At 37.5% G+C, this 22,761-nt stretch overlaps 1 protein-coding gene across 1 annotated transcript; it reads right to left on the bottom strand.

Moving 5' to 3' along the window:
• Positions 1-17,494: 17,494 nt before the first annotated feature.
• Positions 17,495-19,245, bottom strand: LOC129870929 (early nodulin-93-like). The gene is made up of 4 exons (XM_055945804.1): positions 19,118-19,245; positions 18,947-19,008; positions 18,227-18,302; positions 17,495-17,773 (listed from the first exon to the last, which is right to left on the bottom strand). The coding sequence occupies exons 1-4, from the start codon at positions 19,182-19,184 to the stop codon at positions 17,685-17,687; spliced, it is 294 nt and encodes a 97-aa protein (XP_055801779.1). The 5' UTR covers positions 19,185-19,245; the 3' UTR covers positions 17,495-17,684.
• Positions 19,246-22,761: the final 3,516 nt, after the last annotated feature.

Genomic DNA, 22,761 nt, shown 5'->3' with positions numbered 1-22,761 from the left:
TGCCCATTACTAATTTTACCCCGATAGGTGAACTTTTAGTGGTGGATAGAGTATATAGGGAGTGTGCAGTGATATGTTTGGGTAGAGAGACCCGAGTTGACTTGATCTTATTAGACATGCTTGATTTTGATGTGATACTGGGTATGGACTGGTTATCTCCCTATCATGCTATATTAGATTGTTATGCAAAGACCGTGACCTTAGCTTATCCCGGTTTACCTAACTTAGTATGGAAGGGTAATCCGAGTTCGTATCCTAAGGGGGTGATATCTTATATTCGTGCTCGTCGCTTGATGGATAAGGGTTGTTTGTCTTATTTGGCTCATGTACGTGATCTCACCACGGAGTCATCTCATATAGAGACTACGAGGGTGGTGAGAGAGTTTATGGATGTATTTCTTACAGACTTGCCGAGAGTTTCTCTTGACCGTGATATCGATTTTGTGATTGATTTGGAGCATGACACTAAACCCATCTCTATTTCTTCTTATCGGATGGCTCTGACAGAATTGAAAGAGTTGAAAGAATAATTGGAAGATTTGTTGAAGAAAGGGTTTATTAGACCTAGTGTATCACCGTGGGGTGCACCGGTTTTATTTGTGAAGAAGAAAGATGGTACTATGAGGATGTGTATTGACTATCGACAGTTGAACAAAGTCACTATCAAGAACAAGTATCCTCTCCCTCACATTGATGATTTATTTGACCAGCTTCAAGGTGCATCGGTGTTCTCAAAGATTGATTTGAGGTCGGGTTACCATCAGTTGAGAGTTCGGGAATCTGATATCCCGAAGACTGCATTCAGGACTCGTTATGGGCATTATGAGTTTGTGGTTATGTCCTTTGGGTTGACTAATGCCCCGGCTGCTTTTATGGAGTTGATGAACCGGGTATTTCGACCTTATTTGGACTCGTTTATGATCGTGTTTATTGATGACATCTTGGTTTATTCCAAGAATGAGGCGGATCATGTTAGGCACCTGAGGACAGTCCTTTAGAGATTGAGAGAGGAGAAGTTGTATGCAAAATTCTCCAAATGTGAGTTTTGGCTTGAGTCTGTGACATTGTTGGGTCATATAGTGACCAAGGATGGTATTATGGTTGATCCAGCCAAAGTTGCAGCGGTTCGTGATTGGGTTAGGCCTACTTCGGTTACCGAGATTCGGAGTTTTATTGGGTTGGCAGGCTACTATCGTCGGTTTGTTCAAGGATTCTCTTCTATTGCAGCTCCATTGACTAGGCTAACTCAAAAGACCGTGGCATTTCAGTGGACTGATGAGTGTGAGGCGAGCTTTCAAAAGCTCAAGGAATTATTGTCTTCAGCACCTATTCTAGCCTTACCTGAGGAGGGCGTGGCATTTATTGTGTTTTGTGATGCTTCGGGAGTCGGCTTGGGTGGTGTATTGATGCAAAAAGGTAGTGTTATAGCTTATGCTTCTCGACAGTTGAAGGTACATGAGAAGAACTATCCTAGCCACGACTTAGAATTAGCAGCGGTGGTGTTTGTTCTGAAGTTGTGGAGGCATTATCTCTATGGAGTGCATTGCGAGGTCTATACTGACCATCGTAGCCTTAAGTATATCTTTTCTCAACCGAATCTTAACATGCGGCAGCGTAGGTGGTTAGAGTTATTGAAAGACTATGACATTACCATACTTTATCATCCGGGCAAAGCTAATGTGGTAGCGGATGCCCTGAGTCGCAAAGCATCTAGCATGGGTAGTTTGGCCTTTCTTAAGGCTGTGGAGAGGCCTTTGGCATTGGAGTTTCAGTCATTGGCTAGACAGTTGGTCCGACTTGATATTTCTACACATTATGGTATTTTGGCCTTTGTGGAGGCTAGGTCTACTTTGATGGACCAGATTCGTACACACCAGTTTGAAGATGAAAAGTTGAGGGCCATTCGAGACAAAGTGTTAAGTGGTGAAGCAAAATCAACCTCTCTTGATTCGAAAGGAGTTTTGAGGATTAATGGTCGCATTTGTGTGCCCAAGGTTAGTGAATGGGTACGTATGATATTGGAGGAGGCTCATTGTTCCAAGTATTCAATTCACCCGGGAGTGGCAAAGATGTTTCATGACTTGAAACAACACTATTGGTGGTGTGGCATGAAGAGAGACATTATTGATTTTGTGGCTAAGTGTTTAAATTGCCAACAAGTGAAGTATGAGCATCAGAAACCGGGTGGTCCTATGCAAAGGATGCCCATTCCTGAGTGGAAATGGGAGCGTATCACTATGGACTTCGTGTCTGGATTACCCATGGCATTGGGTAAGTATGACTCTGTCTGGGTGATTGTGGATCGATTGACCAAATCAGCCCATTTCCTTCCGGTGAAGACTAGCTATAATGCGGATCAGTTAGCTAGGATCTATCTTCGTGAGATTGTTAGGCTGCATGGGGTGCCTATCTCTATTGTATCGGATCGGGGTTCAGTGTTCACCTCTCACTTTTGGAAGGCATTACAGCGTAGTTTGGGTATGCGGCTAGAGATGAGTTCAGCATTTCATCCCCAAACCGATGGTCAGTCCGAGCGGACTATTCAGGTGTTGGAGGATGTGCTTAGGGCCTGTGTGATTGATTTTGGTGCCCGATGGGACCAACACTTGCCCTTAGCAGAGTTTGCCTATAATAACAGTTATCACTCGAGCATTCAAATGGCACCATTTGAGGCATTGTATGGTCGTAGGTGTCGATCACCCATTGGATGGTTTGATTCTGTTGCGGTTGATGCATTGGATACTGACTTACTTAGGGATGCTGTGGAGCGGGTACGTTTGATTCAGGGTAGACTATTGACAACTCAGAGTCGTCAGAAGAGTTATGCTGATAGGAGGGTTCATCCCTTAGAGTTCATGGTTGGTGATTGCGTGTGGCTTAAAATATCGCCCATGAAGGGTGTGATGAGGTTCGGAAAGAAGGGCAAGCTTAGCCCAAGGTTTGTTGGCCCATTTGAAATCCTGAGGAGAGTAGGTGGAGTGGCGTATAAGTTGGCCTTACCCCCTAAATTGTCAGCTGTCCATCCGGTGTTTCATGTTTCCATGCTTTGCAAGTACATACCGGATGAGTCTCATGTGATTTCTTATGATGCGGTAGAGTTGAGTCCGGATTTGACTTATGAGGAGGAGCCGACAGTTATTCTAGATAGGCGACTTCGTAGACTCAGGACCAAGGAGGTCGCTTCGGTCAAGGTGCAGTGGCAGCATCGTCCTGCTGAGGAGGCGACTTGGGAGTTAGAGTCTGATATGCAGGCTCGGTACCCTCAGCTTTTTGAGACCCCAGGTACTTTATTTTATCTTATGTTCGAGGACGAACATCCTTTTTAGTGGTGGATATTGTAATGACCTTGAGGGTGATTTTCAAAAATTTGTACAAAACACGCGTGAACAGTAACACGCGTGAACAGTAACACGCGTGAACAGTAACTTTTTGGGCAGAAAATGCCCCTTTCTTCCCATTTCAATATTTTTCATCAATTGTTTGAGTTCTTGAACTCCTTGAGGTGATTTGGGAAGAGATTTTCGAGGCAAAGTGTTGGTTAAGTGATTTTTGACCTAAAACCTTCCTTTTTCATTAAGTTTTTGACGATTTTAACTCTTAAATTTTAGTTTCAAACCCCAAAAATCTTTGTTTCTTCCCTAATTCGAATTTAACGAAAATTGTGATTTCCAACTTATTTTGAGCTCTATTTTTATGGGTTTTTCAACCATGAGTTCCTTATTACCAATAGAATGGGATTGTTCAATAAATTTCCAGATTTGACCTTTTTCAAAAATAGTTAATTTTTGGACCATTTTACCCCCGGTTCCGAAACCTATCAATATGGGTGTCATTGGACTCCTTGTGACGTGTATGTTTCATTGTTGATAGTAGGTTGTCATTCCGAGCGCTGAATTCGAGAGTTGCTTGTCCGGTGGAGGTATTCGAGTGCGGTTTCGGCAATTGAGGTAGGTTTGGCTATCTTTCTTTGAGATTGAGATGGGGTAATTAGTCATTCATATGTTATAGACTTTGGGATGGGGTTGTAGTATGAGTTGAGAATGTTATATATATTGTGATGTCCGTGTGGAGGCTTATTTATTAATGTGTTGCAGTGACGGGGTTTATTTGTATTACATAGCCCGTGTGGGGGCCTTATTTGTTATCTTATTTGCTTTGAGAGCATGTGAATTATGATTTGCCTAAGAGAGAGGCTTGAGTATATTATTTGACTTGTGATGCCGCCTGAGAGATTGAGTTGGGGGTTTTGAGCATACTTGAGTATTGAAATATTGTTGAGAAAGGGGTGAATATTTAAATGAAAGTGTGTTCTTCCCGTTACTATTTATTGAGGGTGAATATCATGTGTAGGTTAAGTTTTGAGAACTTTGAACCTTATACCACATGTGAGTTGATTATTACTTCCATGCATATATGTTTTGATGCATTCATCCTCATTCATCATATCATGAAACATGGGAAGTTGAGAAATATGGAAATTCTTTTTGAGAAAGAAAATGAAACACCTTTAAACCTTTGTATCTTGAGTCCCTGACCGAGGCAGTTTTCCGGCAGGGTAGTGGATGCATTGTGATCCCAACCTTTGTATCTTGAGTCCCTGACCGAGGCAGTTTTCCGGCAGGGTAGTGGATGCATTGTGATCCGAACCTTTGTATCTTGAGTCCCTGACCGAGGCAGTTTTCCGGCAGGGTAGTGGATGCATTGTGATCCCAACCTTTGTATCTTGAGTCCCTGACCGAGGCAGTTTTCCGGCAGGGTAGTGGATGCATTGTGATCCTAACCTTTGTATCTTGAGTCCCTGATCGAGGCAGTTTTCTGGCAGGGTAGTGGATGCATTGTGATCCCTTGACCACGAGGAGGTGGCAAGGATAATGAGATATTGTGATTGAGGTATATGGTCTGCGAGACCCCCATGGGTCCTGCTTGGTAGCACAGCTCGGCAGGTGTATACGACAGGCTGTGCGACAGTCTTGATTCCACCGTACCACCACATCATTGCATTGCATTGCATTGATATTTGTGCTGCTTGAATTATTCGATTAATTGTGATTATGAATTGTTATTATGGGTTTACTTTAGTCGTGCCACTATATATATAAACTGGCGGCACCAATGCCGAAGTGGGACTTTTCTGTATGCAGGTGGAAGCGTTCCTTAGTTTATTTCATAGGTTTGATTAATTCCTTATACTCAGTCAGCTAAAACCTACTGAGTACATGTAAATTGTACTCACCCCTACTTCTGTGTCCCTTTTTGATGCAGATACTAGTCGGGGTACCCCACGTGGCAGTTAATATTCTAGCGGATTGTGTATTCTCAAATTAGTAGTGAGGTCCCAGAATTCGGATCGTCACTAGTCTATCTTTATTTTTCAGTCTTTTGTATCATTCAAAGACTTATGTTGTATCTTCAGATTCGAACCTTGTATTAGATGCTCTTTATACTTATGACACCAGGTTTTGGGATAATTTCTTCATTGTTTTTTTTCTTTTCTTTTTATTTAAATCGTGGCATCACTTTCCCCTTTTGGAGTCTTGTATGAGTTTTATTTTTAGGGTTACACATCAGATTGGGTTTTGAGATGTGTGCCATCATGACCTCAGTTTTTGGGTCGTGACAAGAGCCATCCTGAACAGCAACTCTGCCTTCATTGTTCTCTTACAGACGAACTCCCAATCGGGCTAATCTATGTACCTCCTTTGCCAATTCCCTCCTTCCCTCCTCTACATGGGTAGTGCTACCCATAGACAACCTGCTAAGAGCATCAGCAACAACATTAGCTTTACTTGGATGGTAGAGGATGCTATATCATAATCTTTGAGTAGTTCGAGCCATCTCCTTTGCCTCAGGTTGAGTTCCTTCTGGATAAAGACGTATTGTAAGCTCTTGTGATCGGTGAACACGTCAACATGCACTCCATACAAGTAGTGGCGCCAAATTTTAAGCGCAAACACCACAGCTGCCAGCTCAAGGTCATGAGTTGGGTAGTTCCTCTCATGAACCTTAAGCTGTCTTGAAGCATAGGCTACACCTTCCCCCTCTGCATCAACACACAGCCCAACCCAATTCTAGATGCATCACAATAGATCATAAAGCCCTCTGTTCCATCGGGAAAAGTCAGGACAGGAGCAGTGGTTAGCTTGGTCTTCAATTTCTAGAAACTCTCCTCACAAGCATCAGACTATTGAAACTTAGCCTTCTTTTGGGTCAGCTTAGTCAATGGTGATGATATGGATGAGAATCCCTCTACAAACCTTCGATAATAGCCGGCCAAACCCAAGAAGCTTCTTATCTCTATCAGGGATGTGGGTCTGGGCCAATTCTTCACTGTCTCAATTTTTTGAGCATCAACCTAAATACCATCTCCAGATATAATGTGGCCTAGGAAAGCCACTGATGTAAGCCAAAATTCACACTTGGAGTACTTTGCATATAATACCTGGTCCTTCAGAGTTTGCAAGACGACTCTAAGATGATGGGCGTGCTCCTCCTCATTCTTGGAGTAAACCAAGATATCATCTATGAATACAATCAAAAACATATCAAGGTACGGTTTAAATACTCGGTTCATGAGATCCATAAAAGCTGCGGGGGCATTAGTCAACTCGAAGGACATCACCAAGAACTCAAAGTGGCCATAGCGGGTCCAAAAAGCTGTCTTTGGGACATCACACTCCCTCACCTTCAACTGATGGTAGTGTCACGACCCAACCCCGTAGGCCGTGACTGGTGCCCCAAGTTGGGCACCCAAACGTACCCTTATCCCAAATTAACATTTTTAATCGAATAAACATAGGTAGTGATTAGAAAAGATTGCTAAATAGATCACAAAAATAGATGTAGGCACGAGGGCTGATAGACCATCACGAAACACACACAACCCAAAATATATATACAAAACCCACAACATAACTCTGTCTACAGACCTCTACAGATGATAGCATAGTCATATGACAGGACAGGGCCCTGTCGTACCCCTGACCAAAATATCCAAATATACAGAGATAAAGTCAGTACCAAAATACAAGCTCTGAACAAGGGAGCACTGTCAACGACGCAGCAAATATCCTAAATAGATGGATCAGCAAATCGAACTTCGATACCTGCGGGCATGTAACGCAGCCCCCGAAGAAAGGGGGTCAGTACGAAAAATATACCGAATATGTAAAGCATGAACTGTAATAAGTAAAACCATAATCTGAATAGTAGGTGCAGAAAACGAAATAAATGTTCAAAATTTCAAAATGCTTATCATAATCTCAAATCATATATGCAAATACATATGCCATATCCGGCCCCATTTCATGGGACTCGGTGAACAAAACGTGATCGCCCTCCTGTTATTGGCGCCACAACACATCATAACACCAGAGTAGGGAATATCTCCGTAATAGATCATATCATATCAGATGGCCATATCAAATCATATCATACCATATCATAAGCATATGTGTACATGGCACAACATAACTCCGTGGCATAACATACACCACAACCCATGTACATGTCATACCTGCCCCCTCACGTCGGGGCACGGCTAAAAATGCAGAGAAGTACGCTTGATAACATATCCTGGCCCAGGCTCAGTGAAAGAATGGTTACAGTATGCACGAGTAGAGTAGTGAGAAACTAAATGCAATTTAAAATATAAAAACATTTATAGAGACTCAATAGCTTAATCCTGATGACAAGTCATATAAAAGAAACTGAGCTATAATCATAGTGTACTTCTTTCCGATGTCACAATGGTCTAGGTCAAAACAGTCTTTCAAAAATCATTTTCCATATTTCGAAACATAATATGGGGATCAATTGAATAATTGAAATAACTATCATTTAAAAATCAAGATAATAGTTATTTCAAGTAACCTTCGATTGCCATTATGAATTTTACTAAAGCATGAATTATATCAAAAGATGAATTATACCAAAATACGATGGCTGGAATCAAACTCATGTATCAAAATATAATGATATAATTTCTAGGAATTTACGAACATTAGCCATCCTAGTGTCTCTAAGAATAGGAGCTTCTTTGGAATTTATACCTTCGTCCGTTTGTTTCATATAAATCATGCCAAAAGAAAGAAGGTTAGCTTTACATACCTTTAGTGTTTATCCACACACAACATGTATATGCTGCCTCATACCTATATTAATACGTTAAGCGTTATGGTTAAGATATGGAAAGGCATAAAACGTTTTTATCGTTAGTAGATTATTTCAAATAAAAACAAAAAAAACTGGACAGCACTTCCCCTTAACTTCATCACCCTTTTTTGAGTATATAAAAGTAAAACTGGATTTTAGAGTCTAAATGAAAGTTTTAGATCTATCAAATAGCTTTCCAAAACATCTTTAATCAACCAAAACGGAGCTTTACACAAGGAGTTATGCTAAATTTACTAACAGCAGTCCCATCCAAAAGCGGGTTTGCAAAACACAAAATTCTGGGCAGCAACTCCCTTATATTGCTCACTTTTTTTTCACTTCCAAATCAGTCATAAAATCCCCAAGCAATATCAATAATCACACCTTCAAATGCCATGTCAAGACAAGCCAAGAAGATATTCAAAAATACTCCAAATCTGTCCATTTTAATACCAACACTAATCATGGGATTTTCTTGCTTCCAAGTCCATTTAATACAAGTTAATATCTTTATTATAACCTTATTGGTAAGTTAAGTCAGCCCACATTCATAACACTCAACAACAATTCCAATCCACATACAACTACTACATCTTCCAATTATCCTTAATGATCCATAGTGTTAACGTTTTATTGAAACAATCCTAAAATAGCCCAACCAACATATAATGCAACATATAACCTTAATTATCATTAATATTCCAATCTCAACAAGAACAATAACAACCTATCAAAATAGCCCTTAACTAACAACATAAAGATGCTCAAAAACCTCATGAACACATACCACAAGCCAAGCAAACCACCTATAATTTTTACACCTTATTTCATACTACTTTTCATCAAATTTTCGTGACCTATAACAGCAGCCCCTCAACATAAACATCACTCATTTAAATTCAAGAAAGCCATGTTAATATCACCGCAAGTCCTACCATAGCCCACAAACGAATTTCAACCTCAACTTTAACCATTTAATCCCTTCATTCTCATCCCAAAATCCATAACAATAACAATCAAATACTAAGCAAAATTAATTCATTATTTTCCACACCAAAACAGCCCCAAACGTCTCCTACCATGCCTCAATATCAACACCCATAATTTCATACATTCATCAACTCACACAAGCTTCAATTACCTTCAAGATGAGGGAAAAACGAAAAAAGAAATGAAATGTTACCTTAGGTTTTTTTTTGACACAATTTGCTTGAAAATTTGAGGGCTTGGTCAAAAACATTTTTTTTTTGCTTCTCTAATGGATCCATCCTTGCTTCCATAACCTTGAATAATCACCACACTTAATCCCTCAATTTCTTCCTCACTCTCAAGCTTGTCCGCCTCTCTCTCTCGTTACTTCTCTCTATTCTTTCTTTCTCAAAAGCTTAGGAAATTTGTAGAAGATGAGGGCTTCTCTCTCTTTCTTGAACATTCTGGAGTTGGGACACGTTTTTGGCTGCTATTTTGGTCAAAATGAAGACCATGTGTGCTGCCCAAGGTGACTAGATGTCCCCTACTAAAGCATGGGCCAATTAGAATTGGCCATGTGGCAGTGGGGACCACTTTTCATCCCACTATTTAATTTAATTCATCTCGATTAATCTCAAATTCTCACTTAATAATTCAACCATGGTTAATTAATCCCTAATATCGATTAATATTTCTATATCAGTAGAAATTTGAAAACCGGTCGAGCCATTTTTTAGAATTCGGAATTAAAATTCGCAGCCAACACCTTTGTTCAGTAAAACGGTCATATCTCTTTATACCGATATCGAATAAATTCCCACAACCTATGGTTGGAAAGATAATCTAATTATCTACAACTTTTATTTTATAAGGTTTCCCAAATTCCTGAGCCATGATGGCGTTATGGTCTCTCCAAGTCAGATTGCCAAAAAACATAACTTAAAAACATCTTTTTGGAGGGCTCACACTTGGATCTGGCTCAAGGGTCCTCATTGAGTTGTGTTTAACTTCACATACATTATTCATATAAATTATCATATGTCCTTTTTATAAAAATCCATTAAGTGGGCTCCACCTCAGCTCACGGTTAAGCCATCTATAGCCATAGTAAGACAAAAAAATTCTGGGGTGTAACAGGTAGCCCGATCTTAGGTCTATCTTTAAGAAACAGGTGGCACCCTGAAGTTGATCAAATAAATCGTCTATTCTGGGGAGAGGGTATTTGTTTTTTATGGTGACCTTGTTCAGCTGCCTGTAGTCAATACATATTTTAAGGGACCCATCTTTCTTTCGCACAAATAGGATCGGAGCACCCCATGGTGAGACACTCGGCCTAATGAATCCCTTATCTAACAAGTCCTTCAACTGCTCCTTCAACTCCTTCAACTCAGCCGGAGTCATTCTATAGGGAGGGATTGAGACAGGCTGGGTATCAGAAAGAACATCAATCCCAAAGTCGATCTCCCTATCAGGAGGGACTCTAGGCAGATTTTCAGGAAAGACATCCGGAAACTCATTGACAATCGGAACCGACTCAAGGGATGGAGACTCAATATTGTCATCTTTCACTCGGACAAGGTGATAAATGCACCCTTTTGAGATTAGCTTCCTAGACCTAAGTTATGAAATAAACTTACCCTTAGGCACAACAAGACTACCCTTCCACTCTATGACAGCCTCATTCGAGAATTTGAACGTGACAATCTGAGTCCTACAATCAATAGAGGCATAACAGATATAAAGCCAGTCCATGCCAAGGATCACATCGAAATCAACCATGTCCAACTCAACCAAGTCAGCCAAGATATCTCTGTGATGAATTGACACAGTGCAATCTCTATAGACTCTCTCAGCTAAGACAGAATCACCGATAGGAGTAGCTACACTGAAAGGCTCAAGAAGACGTTCAGGAATTTTATTGAATTGACTAGCCACATAAGGAGTCACAAATTATAGTGTGGCACCCGGATCCATCAGAACATAACAGTCAAGAGAAAGGACTCGAATCATACCCGTCACGACGTTTGGAGAGTCCTCTTGATCTTGGCGACTACCCATGGCGTATAGACGGTTTGTACCTCCACTCGTACTTGAAGTGGTGCCCCTCTGATTACCTCTAGCTGGTGGTGCGGTGGTAGAATAGTGGGCTCTGTTCTCCCATGCTGGACATTCCTTCTAGAAATGGTCTATTTGGCCTCATTTATAACAACCAACCCTTCCCGCTCTGCACTCTCCCAAGTGGAGCTTACCACACTTGACGCATGGTGGCTTCCTTTGCGAATCTTGACCCACGCTAGCTTGGGATTAAGAACCCTGGGGTCTGAAATTCTGGCAACTCTGTCCTTGCCGATCATACCTGTTCTGCGGCATAGATGCACTGGCGGTGGATGAGGCATAGTTGGAAGGCCTCTTATGGAAGAAGGACATGTTGCCCTTGTTTTGCCTCTGTTCATTCTCATGGCCCGCTGATCTTGACTTCTTGCTCAGATGCTCATCTCTGTCTTTTCTCTTCTCATCCTCCATCTGTTGGGCGTACACTATTAACCTTGAAATATCCATATCGGAGATTAACAATGCCGCTTTGCACTCCTTCTTCACATGTCTTTCCAAACCAGAGACAAACTTCCTCATTTTCGACCTCACATCCGGGATCATCTCTAGAGCATACCTGGACAGCTGGATGAACTTCAGGCCATACTCTTTAACAGTCATGCCTTCTTGTTTTAGATTCACAAACTCCTCCACTTTCTCTTCCCTCAATTCTCGAGGAAAAAAGTGGTCAAGAAAGGCTCCCTCAAATTCATCCCACATAGCAGGTTCAGCATCCTCACCTCTACCTTGTTCCCATTGGTTATACCAAATGTTTGCCACATCCTTGAGTTGATAAGACACCAACTCAACCCCCTCAATTTCCGTAGCATGCATAGCTTTCAGAATTTTTCACATCTCATCAATAAAATTTTGGGGATCTTCATCAACCTTAGAACCCGTGAATGCCGGCGGATTTATTCTCAGAAAGTCTCTAATTCTAGTGGCAGCAGACGGTTCTTGGGAACTAGAGCTAAGAGTCGGCAAACTTTGGTTACCGTTCCGGGCAGCCACTAATTGAGTGAGCATAGCAATTGCCCCTTGAAATTCTGCCTCTGAAGTGGGTGCACGCGGAGTAGCAGGCACTTGGGGTGCCTCCGCATATCTTGCGGGTCGGCCTCTAGCCCTCGATGGGCGTACCTCTAACTGGGGCATCTTTGTGTTATCAACATTCCTGTGGCTAGCCGTACGTTTAGGAGGCATTATCTGTAACCTATAAACGCACGAATTAGAAAGGAGTTTTATAGAGTTTAACTCTATCGCACGATTTCAGAGTATGAAAGAAGTGAAATAATTCCTAATGTCTTATAGCCTCCTACTTATAAGTGTGGTGCACAACATACCCATAAGCAAGACTCTACTAGACACGGCTTCATAGACTCCCTAAGACACTTGAACTCTGTGCTCTGATACCATGTTTGTCATGCCTCGGGAGGGTACCCTAGGCGTGGCCGGCACTCGAAAGCCATTTCTGGCTTCCAAGCGAACCACTAGTCTAGTCACACGCTTATACAAAAACATTCTCTCAACGGAAGACTCAATCAATGAAGTACTAGTCATAATTCAGGGCCAAAGGCCAAATAACTATCAAATCAATAAAATAGTTATAGAGGAACTACTCAAAAGAACAATTCAACATTTCTACACTCTGGTCTATGAAGCCTCTATCAACAATCTAGGAGGTGCCAATGACAAGCCCATGGCTACCCACGATCAAAATACAGGAACAACATAAAACTATACAGGAAACTCAACATCCTCCGAAAACTAGGAGGACTCACCAACTAGCTGGAAGTGTGTGGATCTTCAACGGTGCGCCGGTTGATGATCTCTAGCACCTGTCTCTGTATCATGAAATGATGCAGGCCAAATGGCATCAGTACATGGAATGTACGAGTATGTAAAATGGCCGAATGAAACGAACATCAAGGAAGAATCAAATCAACTCGGAATCTCAACTCAAGAGAAATAGCAACTCAATCAAGTGTCCTAACTCTAAGCAAGAATATAGTTTAGACAGGACCAAATCATATACAAATCAACTCAATACGACTCAGAGTACTATCAAGACCTATTTGGGAGTTTCTCTTATCCGACAACCATCACTTATGAGCCAGTGAAAGTACAACAAACCGACGTTGTTGCCGCGTCCGTTCATACTTTGCCAGGGTATGAACGAATCAACCAATCATGGATCCAATCCAACCAAGTCCTTTAATGTCAGGACAATAAATTTGGGGAAGTATCTGACTTTAGCGGTTCAATCTCCTCCTACGTTTGGTGACGTAGTTATTGGATTCGAGTATGGACTATACTCTTACCCAATTCGGTGCTCGATACTCCTACCAAGACTCAACGCTCATAAAACTCCATCCAATCAACTCAATCAAATCATATCGACAAGTCTCATTACAACCTTGTCAACTCATCAACTCTATCACAATCAAATCTCTCTCAATCATACTATCCGATCAATCTCAATCATATCTTTCAAAAGTAATTTAAATGCACAATTATAGCAACATATAGAGATAACCAATCATTTCCTCCATCCATTTGATTAATCTTTGAGACTCATCACAACTTCAAGGCTTTAAATCGACACTTCAAAATAAGCAACATTTTTAAGAAAAATAACATCCTTTATCATAATCTACATAGTTAAGAAGATCAATAAAGCATATTTAACAACTCATCTTCATCAACTCATACTCACATAAAGGCTCTTTTTAGAAATTTCTTGACTCAACCTCATCAACATAGCAAGAATCAATTTAATAGATGACAAGACTCATTTGAACATAACCCTAGCAAGAAACTCCATTCCTATGGACGTTTATTCTCAAAGAAGGCATAGGGCATATGGGTGAACTCAACCCATGTTTTAGATAGCCTTACATACCTTAGTGAAGACTTGAAGAAAACCTTATTGTTGGGTCTTCAATGGAAAGCTCGAATCTTGAAGCTCTTGGAGGCAAATCTTGTTGAAGGAGGATTTAGAGAAGAAGAGAGGAGAGGGAAATTTTCTAGGGCTTTTCTAGAGAGAGAGGGAGGCTGAAAATTATGTTCCCAAATTCTCAAGGATGATACATATATAATTTGGGATAATTTCCCAAATTGCCCCTCCTCAAAAGTTCTAAAAAATAGGCTAAATCGCTCCTGGCGCGATAGTGGCGCGTCACGCCCTTGCAGCACCAGGTCGATTACGCCTAAAAACCTGCACATCGATTAGTGGCGCGCCGCGCCAAAGACCAAACTACTGAGGCACATTCTTGGCGCGATAGTGGCGCATCGCGCCCTTACAGCGCCAAGGCCATATTTTCTGGGTTCTGGAAATTGGCTTGAAAACCCTGCACACCTCTTAGTGGCGTGCCGCGCCAGGGGCCAAACTACTGAGGCTTATTCCTGGCGCGATAGTGGCGCATCGCACCACTGCGGCGCCAAACCCAGATTCCCAGTAGTTGCACCCCAGACCTGAAATTTCTGCCGTGCTAGTTCGTCTTAGGATCGTCATATCTTTTGACTCCGAATCCAAAAATTACATTCTTGGTGGCGTTGGAAAGAAGACTCGACGACCTTTAATTTAATAGGTCGTGGGCCACCCAGATTATCGTCTTTCAAAAGATAGGGTCGTTAGAAGCCGACCCCTTAAACGAACTCATCCAAAAACTTTAGCCACGATGAACCTTTTGGACTTAGCTTGGTCCTAGGGGTCCTTTGTGACCCCACATCACCTCCAATACTCTTCAATTACTCAGGGACTCATCTTAACTCAAGCATATACTTCACAATAATTGAGTTAGACCCCACACGTATACAAGAAAGGTCCGAATCTTAGGGAAAAATTTTGAGGGGTGTTACAACTTCTTAAAAGCATCTATTTCAAATATATATATACATATATATTATGAGCAACGCAAAAAGGTTATGGATTGATCAATGAGTAAATAAGGTTCGGTGTTTGATGTACATACATAGGATTAAGTTGTGAGTTAGGATCGGAGTCAGATCTTGGGTTGAGGTAGGAGTTAGGTAGTTGGACCCCAGGTCAAGGTCAGGGGTTAGGAGTTGGGAGTCGGGTCCTGGGTTGGGGTTAAGGTTTAGGAGTTGGGTTCTAGGTTGGGGTTAGGAGTCGGGTTAGACTCAAGGCTGAGATCGAGAGTCGAGTCTTGGGTCGAGATTGAGAGTCGAGTCCCTAGACCTTACTCTCGACCCCGACACGGAACCTGACTCCCTATCTCAACTCAAGACCCAAGATCTGACCTCAAACCAAAACCCGACTCTCGATCCTGAAACCAATCTAGGACCCGACTCTTGAACTCATCCCGAGAGTCGGGTCCCTAGTCAAGATCCAATCTTAAGTTGAGATCAAGGGGCATTTTTCGGGTTGAGATAGAATCCCAGGTCTCACGTCAAGGTCGTGTGGTAAGGTTGAAAGAGAGTTTTGAAAAACGTTTTCCTTATTTCATGTAAGGAAGTCATTTTTCTTAAATTTGAGAAAAATAAGTGCATTTGAAAAATATTTTCCAAAATGCTATATACTATATAGTATATAGTTTGCACATATATGCTTAACTTAAATTATATAGTATATCAATACACATACATGCATAATATAGTATATAGTAACTTATGTCCAATATTCATATTTGTTATGTGTGAAAGACTAAATTTAAAAAGGAAAGTTGTGGAGGATGAATGCAAGGATATATAGTTGTAACTTTTTGAACCATCATTTAAAAAGGTTTATCTATGTAATTTCCCTTTTAAATTAAGGGAAAAGCTCAAATATGCCATTGAACTTTGAGAAAAGGCCCATTTATGTCATCAGTTAAAAATTTAGCTCATTTATGTCATTGTCGTTTGAGAAAAGGCTCATCTATGCCATTATTTTTTAACTCTGATTTTGCAAAACCACCTAAACAATATTTAATACTTTTCTATTGGAGTTTTGAATCAAATATATTTTTTTGCTTCTTCTTCTCAAAGAACACCAAGAACACATGAAGAACACCAAAAATTCAAATTTTCAACTTCTTCAATTTTTCACGAAATCACCTCAAATTTCAATAGTAACATCCCTTCGAGCTAGATATCAAAACTCAATATCTTTTAAGTTTGAATTCAACCTAATCCAAAAGACACTTAAAATTTCTCCAAAGTTTCAAAACTTTAACCTCTTTTAATGGTGGAATTTTCGCCACAATTCCAAATTACTTAAAATTTTGAACGTAGACTCAAAAAATACTATTTTAAAGCTCACTATGTCTATGTTCAAAATTTCATTACTAAAAAAAATTTAATTGTACAATGAGAGAAACCTCGGTATCTCTCATTGGTGCAGCATTGCACGGTGCACAGAAACAGCAGACACCTTTGCACTAACCTATCAGACGTTACAGTTGGCTTGCATTTCGACAGTTGTCAGTTGAAGTTCATACGACCTGATCCCTCTATTAGTTCCCATGGTTTGTTGATCATCAAAACACAAAACAATAATTTTTCCCTTTTTGATGATGACAAACTATGTGATGTATTTACCAGGTGAATCATCTTCCCCCTCAATCACAGCAAACTTGTTCCTCCTGTGACTCAGCTTCTTCCCCCTCAACCTGATACCTGATAGAAATTATTGAAAAGTCTTGTGTTGATTAGTGAATGCATACATTCCAATAGTTTAAATAATTCTACGAAAACGCCCTTGATAGATTCAAATATATTGAAACGGTTAAATATATTCAAATGTTAAAATGACTTCATCTCATTGAGGGTGTAATCTTCAAAATCCAGAACGTTGGTGAAAGTTCCAAATATTTCTCAAATAATAAGAGATAAGCTTTGAATCATCACTCTTTAATAGAGCAAACTCACTGAATTGTAATTGTGAAAAGATTGAAAGATATAATCAAAAAAGGTGATAGTCATGTAGTTTGTTCTCAATATAGTTCGATCTTTCCTAATAAAATTATAATTGTGAAAAGATTAAAAGATATAATCAAAAAAAGGTGATAGTCATGTAGTTTGTTCTCAATATAGTTCGATCTTTCCTAATAAAATTGTAATTGTGAAAAAATTAAAAGATATAATCAAAAAAAAGTGATAGTCATGTAGTTTGTTCTCAATATAGTTCGATCTTTCCCAATCAAATATGACAGTTGAATTCGGATCGCTTTTATGTGAGAAAAAGAACATTCAATAAGAAAAATATAAGAAGAACCCATATTTAGAAAGTGCAATAGGTTAATGATTGAGAAAAGCAAAGTTTTATTATATTTACAACAGTAGATAATGTAGATGGTGCTATTACATTAGACAAAAAATCACATTCTTAGAGGTTTCTACTAATTAATTAACCTCATAATGTGAGTAGTACTCCACCTACTACCCTACTTATTGTACTTAAAAGCAGTAATATTGTCGATTACCATAATAAAACTTAATTAGTGCCTAATTAAAAAGGCTTGATTATTGCTTCATTAGTTGTTGCCTTCTTTGTTGAAGGAGTTTCGCCTTGCTGTTTTCAGAATTGTCTTGTCTGCCACAATAAAGTATGTCATCCCAGCAACTGTCATATAATAATACAAACTTTTATTAGAAAAGAAAAAAATAAACACATGCATTTTATAAAGTTTTAACTTTTATGTACTGAAGTATCATTTGATTGGAGTGAAATGAATTATCTTGGTATAGAATCTGAAATTAAATTTATTTCATATTTGATCAGAGCTAGATATATTAGATAAAATCGAAATTAAAATCAGGACTATAATCTGAATAACTTATCATGTATAGTCGTAGGTGTGATAAGTTATCAAGGTTCTAAATTATATACAACATCGATATAAATAAACAAAATGTTAAATTATTAAGTCGCTTAAATAATATTTATAGTAAGTCTCATGAGAATAAAATAGTTTAACAAGTAAAGGTGATCTAATGATACAACAATTTTTATATTTAGGGCATATATAACTTAAAAACTCTTTTTTAAATCCTACTTTATATATGAAGAGGTTACCTGTGGAGACGATGAGGGCTTTACCAGTTGGATTGAGATTTGCTCTTGCCCATGGTAACATCTTTCCACAAGCATACTGTACATTAATTAATTTCATCAAATATTATTTCAAATATATTAAAAATTATTGTTTAATATGTATTATTAAAATACTTAGAATAATAACTTTGGTTCTCGTGAGAAACAACCAAGTTTAAACTATATTGAGAAAGTTAAAACCAGTAACAAAATATAATCTGCAATAAAATAGAGATAATATTGAAAAAAAGAAAATCGAGTCTATTTGAATGCACAGTATGTCCGTAAGAAAATTATTTTCCTCAAATATCCTAGATTAATGGAATATATTCTCTCATGATAGAACGATCTTACTCATCGAATTGATATCTAAAATCATGATGTCAGCGAACCACTCGAAAGCATCATAGTACACTAGACTTTGTTTGTGTAGCATGATAAGAAGTTCAGAAAATTCATTATCGAAGAAAAATGAGAAAAAGTCTCTTTATTAATAGACAAGAAAAGTTAGTATGAATATGTGCTCATTGTGCCTTAACGAAAAAATTACAATCCTTTTGAAAAATCACAATCTTTCGAAAAATCGCAACCCCTCACAAAAATCACAATTTTTCAAAAAAATCACAACTCTTCGTAAAATATAACTTTCATCATACTAAACACAAGTGAAGTTAATATTCCAATAGATATAATGTAACTTACAGTAGGAATAGCAGTAGCAACTGTTGCAACAACTGCTGCTTTTGCACCTGCTTTAGCTCCTTCTACATTTATTTACAATCACAGAAAAGAAAAAAAAAATCATCAAGTTAATAGAAAAAATCCATAAAAAAAAATTAATTTGGAAGGTACAAGCAATGAAAGGCAAGGTACCATGAGAACAACGTTTAGCAAGTGCTAATTTTTGGTCTATTGAATCTAAACTCACATTCTTAGCCATTTTAGAAAATATTATAAAAAAAAAAAGTAAGCTTTTGGAAGAAATTGATTTGAGTTTATGAGTGAAGTAAGAAATAAAACTGAATACTATTTATAGGCATTTTAGTTTGATGGTTTTGGATAATTTCCAACGTCCCAAGTCACTTGTTTTTGTTTCTCATTTTTATTTATTTATTTAATTACTTCTCAGTGAATAATATTATTTAAAGTTTTTTGTTTGTACAATTATTATTAATATTGTGAGTAGTTTATGTGTTAGCAGGTTATAAGGTTCATTATGGTATTAGATACGTTTGTCGGTTCATGAATCTGTGGTTTTAAAAAGTACTAATCGATCTTTGCCGAATTTTGAATTTTAATTTTATGAATTTTAAATATTTTAATAATAATTTTCAAATTTTAATAACTAAATGTTAAATTTAATATTTTTTATATATTTAATAAACTTCTAATGTAAATATAATTATTTGAATATGATCGAATACGTATTCAGACTTTTAACTCGGCTTCTATTAATGGATTGTTTGATAGTCGATTAGAAAATAAATTATTCATATATTAAATTTTATATGATTAACATTATCGTTGGTAGCATTTTTTAGTATATATGAAATTAATATAATGTTTACTTTACAAATTAAAAACTATATATATATATAACTTATGAAAAAAAGTTATATATATATTTTATGTTTAACATAAAATAAAATAATTAATAATTAAATTATATAATCAATTTCTATATAAATTGTTTTCAGTTTTTTTGAGTGTTTGACTCATCAATCGGTTAATTTAAAATCATTTTATACTTAAAATAAATTCAAAAAAATAATTAAATTTATTTGATTTAATTTATCTAAAGTAATTTATAAGTTAAAAATAACTTATAAATTATTTAAAATAAATTAAATAAAACAGAAACTAAATCATGTCTCCTTTCAAATATTAAATTATTCATCAGTCTTGATTCCAAAAGTACAAAATCACAGTAACAGGGAAAAGAGGCCAGTGGTTTTTGGTAACTTTAGGCCAAAACTATGGGGAAAAGTCCATTTTTCTAAGTGTGTGCCCAATGGATAAATTTGATATAAGTGCATGCTGTTTAGTCCATTAGTGTTTAACACCTGGCCTAAAACTTGGGATTGTCACTCATTTGTTGGATTTAGATGAATTTATAATGTACTCCGTCTGTTTTATATTGGTTGATCATCTTACTAAATATATACGTTTTAAATTACTTATTTATTTATTAAATTAAAATTTTCTTATGTTATCTTTATAATTAATACTCTTTGAAAGCTTAAATAAATTTAGAAGTTCTAATAAAAAAAATTTAAAGAGTTCATTAATTACTTTGTATTATTCCAATGTATGTAAAAGGTATGTGAAGTGTATTTTGTATAGTACAACTTGCATGTATGAAGGAATCAACACCTCAAATATGTGTTGTATATATGTCATACGACGTATATAGATGCTAAGTATTTATTGTCGTCTCTAATAAGAAAATATTCGCTAATAGAATTATATACACAAATACATGTATCTGATATGTCAAATATATATGCTATAGAAATACATAATGTCATCATTTTTTTGTAATGTTTTGGTTTGATCACTCAACTATGCTATACCCAATATATACCTACCCAATATATGTGGCTAACGAGATCTATGGGCTAATAAACAACTGCCTAGTTGGGTAATTGGTCATTGTGTCAACTTGTACTTTCACTTCTGTCAAAAAAAAAAATAGTGGTAGGTAAACCTAATTTCTAGGAATTACTACTTCAAAGGAACTTTAGTTCATTAGTCACCAGAAGCATGTGACACGAACATTTTAGTCAATCCGACTGTTTCAAAATAGTGTCATAGTTAGAGGTATAGTTATATATATCATTTTGAACAAAAATAAAACGACGATAGAACTCCAGCAAAGTTTAAATGTTTTCTTTCGAAAAATAGAACAAGTTTACCGAACAAGTTCAGGGAAGAAACTATGTATGATCTCCTCTATATTATATAAAGACATGTCATTTTGAACTTCTAATAATTTTTAAAATATCTTTCATTATAGTATTTTCTTTTTTTACTGAATTGTGTATATTTTATTTGAATCAAGGATCTATCCACTACTAAAAAAAATGTGATAAAATGATGCAAAAAAGTGATGGACTGCGTCTCTTTTTTAGTCAAACTCGACAAAAAAGCGATGCAGTCACTTTCGTCGCTTTTTTTCTTGACTCTTTTAAAAAGCGATGGACAGGGTCGCAAAAAGCGACGGACTGCGTCGCCCCTAAATTTTTTTAATTAAAAAAATATATAAAAAAACGACGGACTCGGTCTTTTTATTTTTTTAAAAGTAATTATTTAATATAAAGCGACGGATTATTGATCTCCATCCGTCGCTATTTGATCTTAGTGTTCTAAAAAATTTTAGAAAGACGACGTACTGAGAGTCTCTGTCCGTCGCTTTTTTGGAAAAAAAAAATTTAATTCCAGAAAAGTGACGGACTAAAGGACCTAGTCCGTCGCTTATCTGAAACATTTTTGACAGTAGAAATATGCAGTTTCTGCTACCCACCTGCAATCAAAATTCAATTCACTTCATAGCAATTCAATTCACTTCATACACAAATAACAATAAACAAAATACGCAAAATACATAATAACAAACATAATTAAACACTTAAAATGAATAAAGTCATTATTTAGAACAATTTAAAGTGTTTCAAAGTTAACAAAAATTTCAAAATATTCATAAACTAACATAAGGAACCTAAGTACTATTTGTTATGTATTCATCACTATCGTCGGATTCATCGAGAGTGGACCCGTCAACGACCTCGGTTTGACGCGAAGATCCAATACCTTCCAAACCTGATTGGAGTCGTCGTACATTATTCCTAGAGCCCATTCCATGTATTCGGCCCTTGTGGCTGCCTCCAACCACTTTTTCTGTCCAAATTTGAGTGGACTGTTCAGGCGTTAGCTGGATTGAATCTCTCATATCACGTATGTGCCGCTCATAATCTTGGTGCATATTAAAAAAATAAAAGTTATAATCAATATATCTATGTGTGTGTGTATTAACAATAAAAGTTAGAATCAAAATATATTATATATTATGTTAAATAACTTACATAGGCTCGTTCGGCCCTTTCCTCCACCCACTTATCCGGATCCGATGCATTAGTTTTTTTCTTTACATGAGTCTTTTTAAAGACTTCATGACGATAGGGAGTGCATCACAATTGTTTTTCCTATAAATAAAAATACAATTAATAAAATAATATTTTATCAAATAATTTATTTAAGAAAATGAATTTAAACTTAAAATTTAGAAACTTTACCATTCCCTTTGAATCGTACCAACACTCTTTGCACCTCTGGTGTGCAAGGAGCCACCCTTTAGGCTGGCCCTTGCTTTTTTTTTTATTCGGACAAAGCCTTGAATTCTTCGGTATCCCAATAGCTGCATAATCTTCAAATATATGAGGCAGCATCCAACTCGAAGGTGCCCGATCATTCCTAACTTTTTTTAGCCATCTAGACAGTCTGGCGCTCGCTTTTCTTTC

Source organism: Solanum dulcamara, chromosome 10 (genome assembly GCF_947179165.1).
Source record: "Solanum dulcamara chromosome 10, daSolDulc1.2, whole genome shotgun sequence".
Taxonomy (NCBI): Eukaryota; Viridiplantae; Streptophyta; class Magnoliopsida; order Solanales; family Solanaceae; genus Solanum; species Solanum dulcamara.
Note: the sequence above shows the minus strand (reverse complement) of the source record. Positions and strands in the feature narration are given on the sequence as shown.

What these genes read in the sequence shown, in the direction of transcription:
- LOC129870929 (XM_055945804.1), bottom strand. Translation starts at nt 19,184, where the DNA reads ATGGCTAAGAATGTGAGTTTAGATTCAATAGACCAAAAATTAGCACTT. An exon ending in TGCTAAACGTTGTTCTCATG is followed by an intron (nt 19,009 to 19,117) that starts GTACCTTGCCTT and finishes AAATAAATGTAG; the next exon opens with AAGGAGCTAAAGCAGGTGCA. An exon ending in AGCCCTCATCGTCTCCACAG is followed by an intron (nt 17,774 to 18,226) that starts GTAACCTCTTCA and finishes ATTATATGACAG; the next exon opens with TTGCTGGGATGACATACTTT.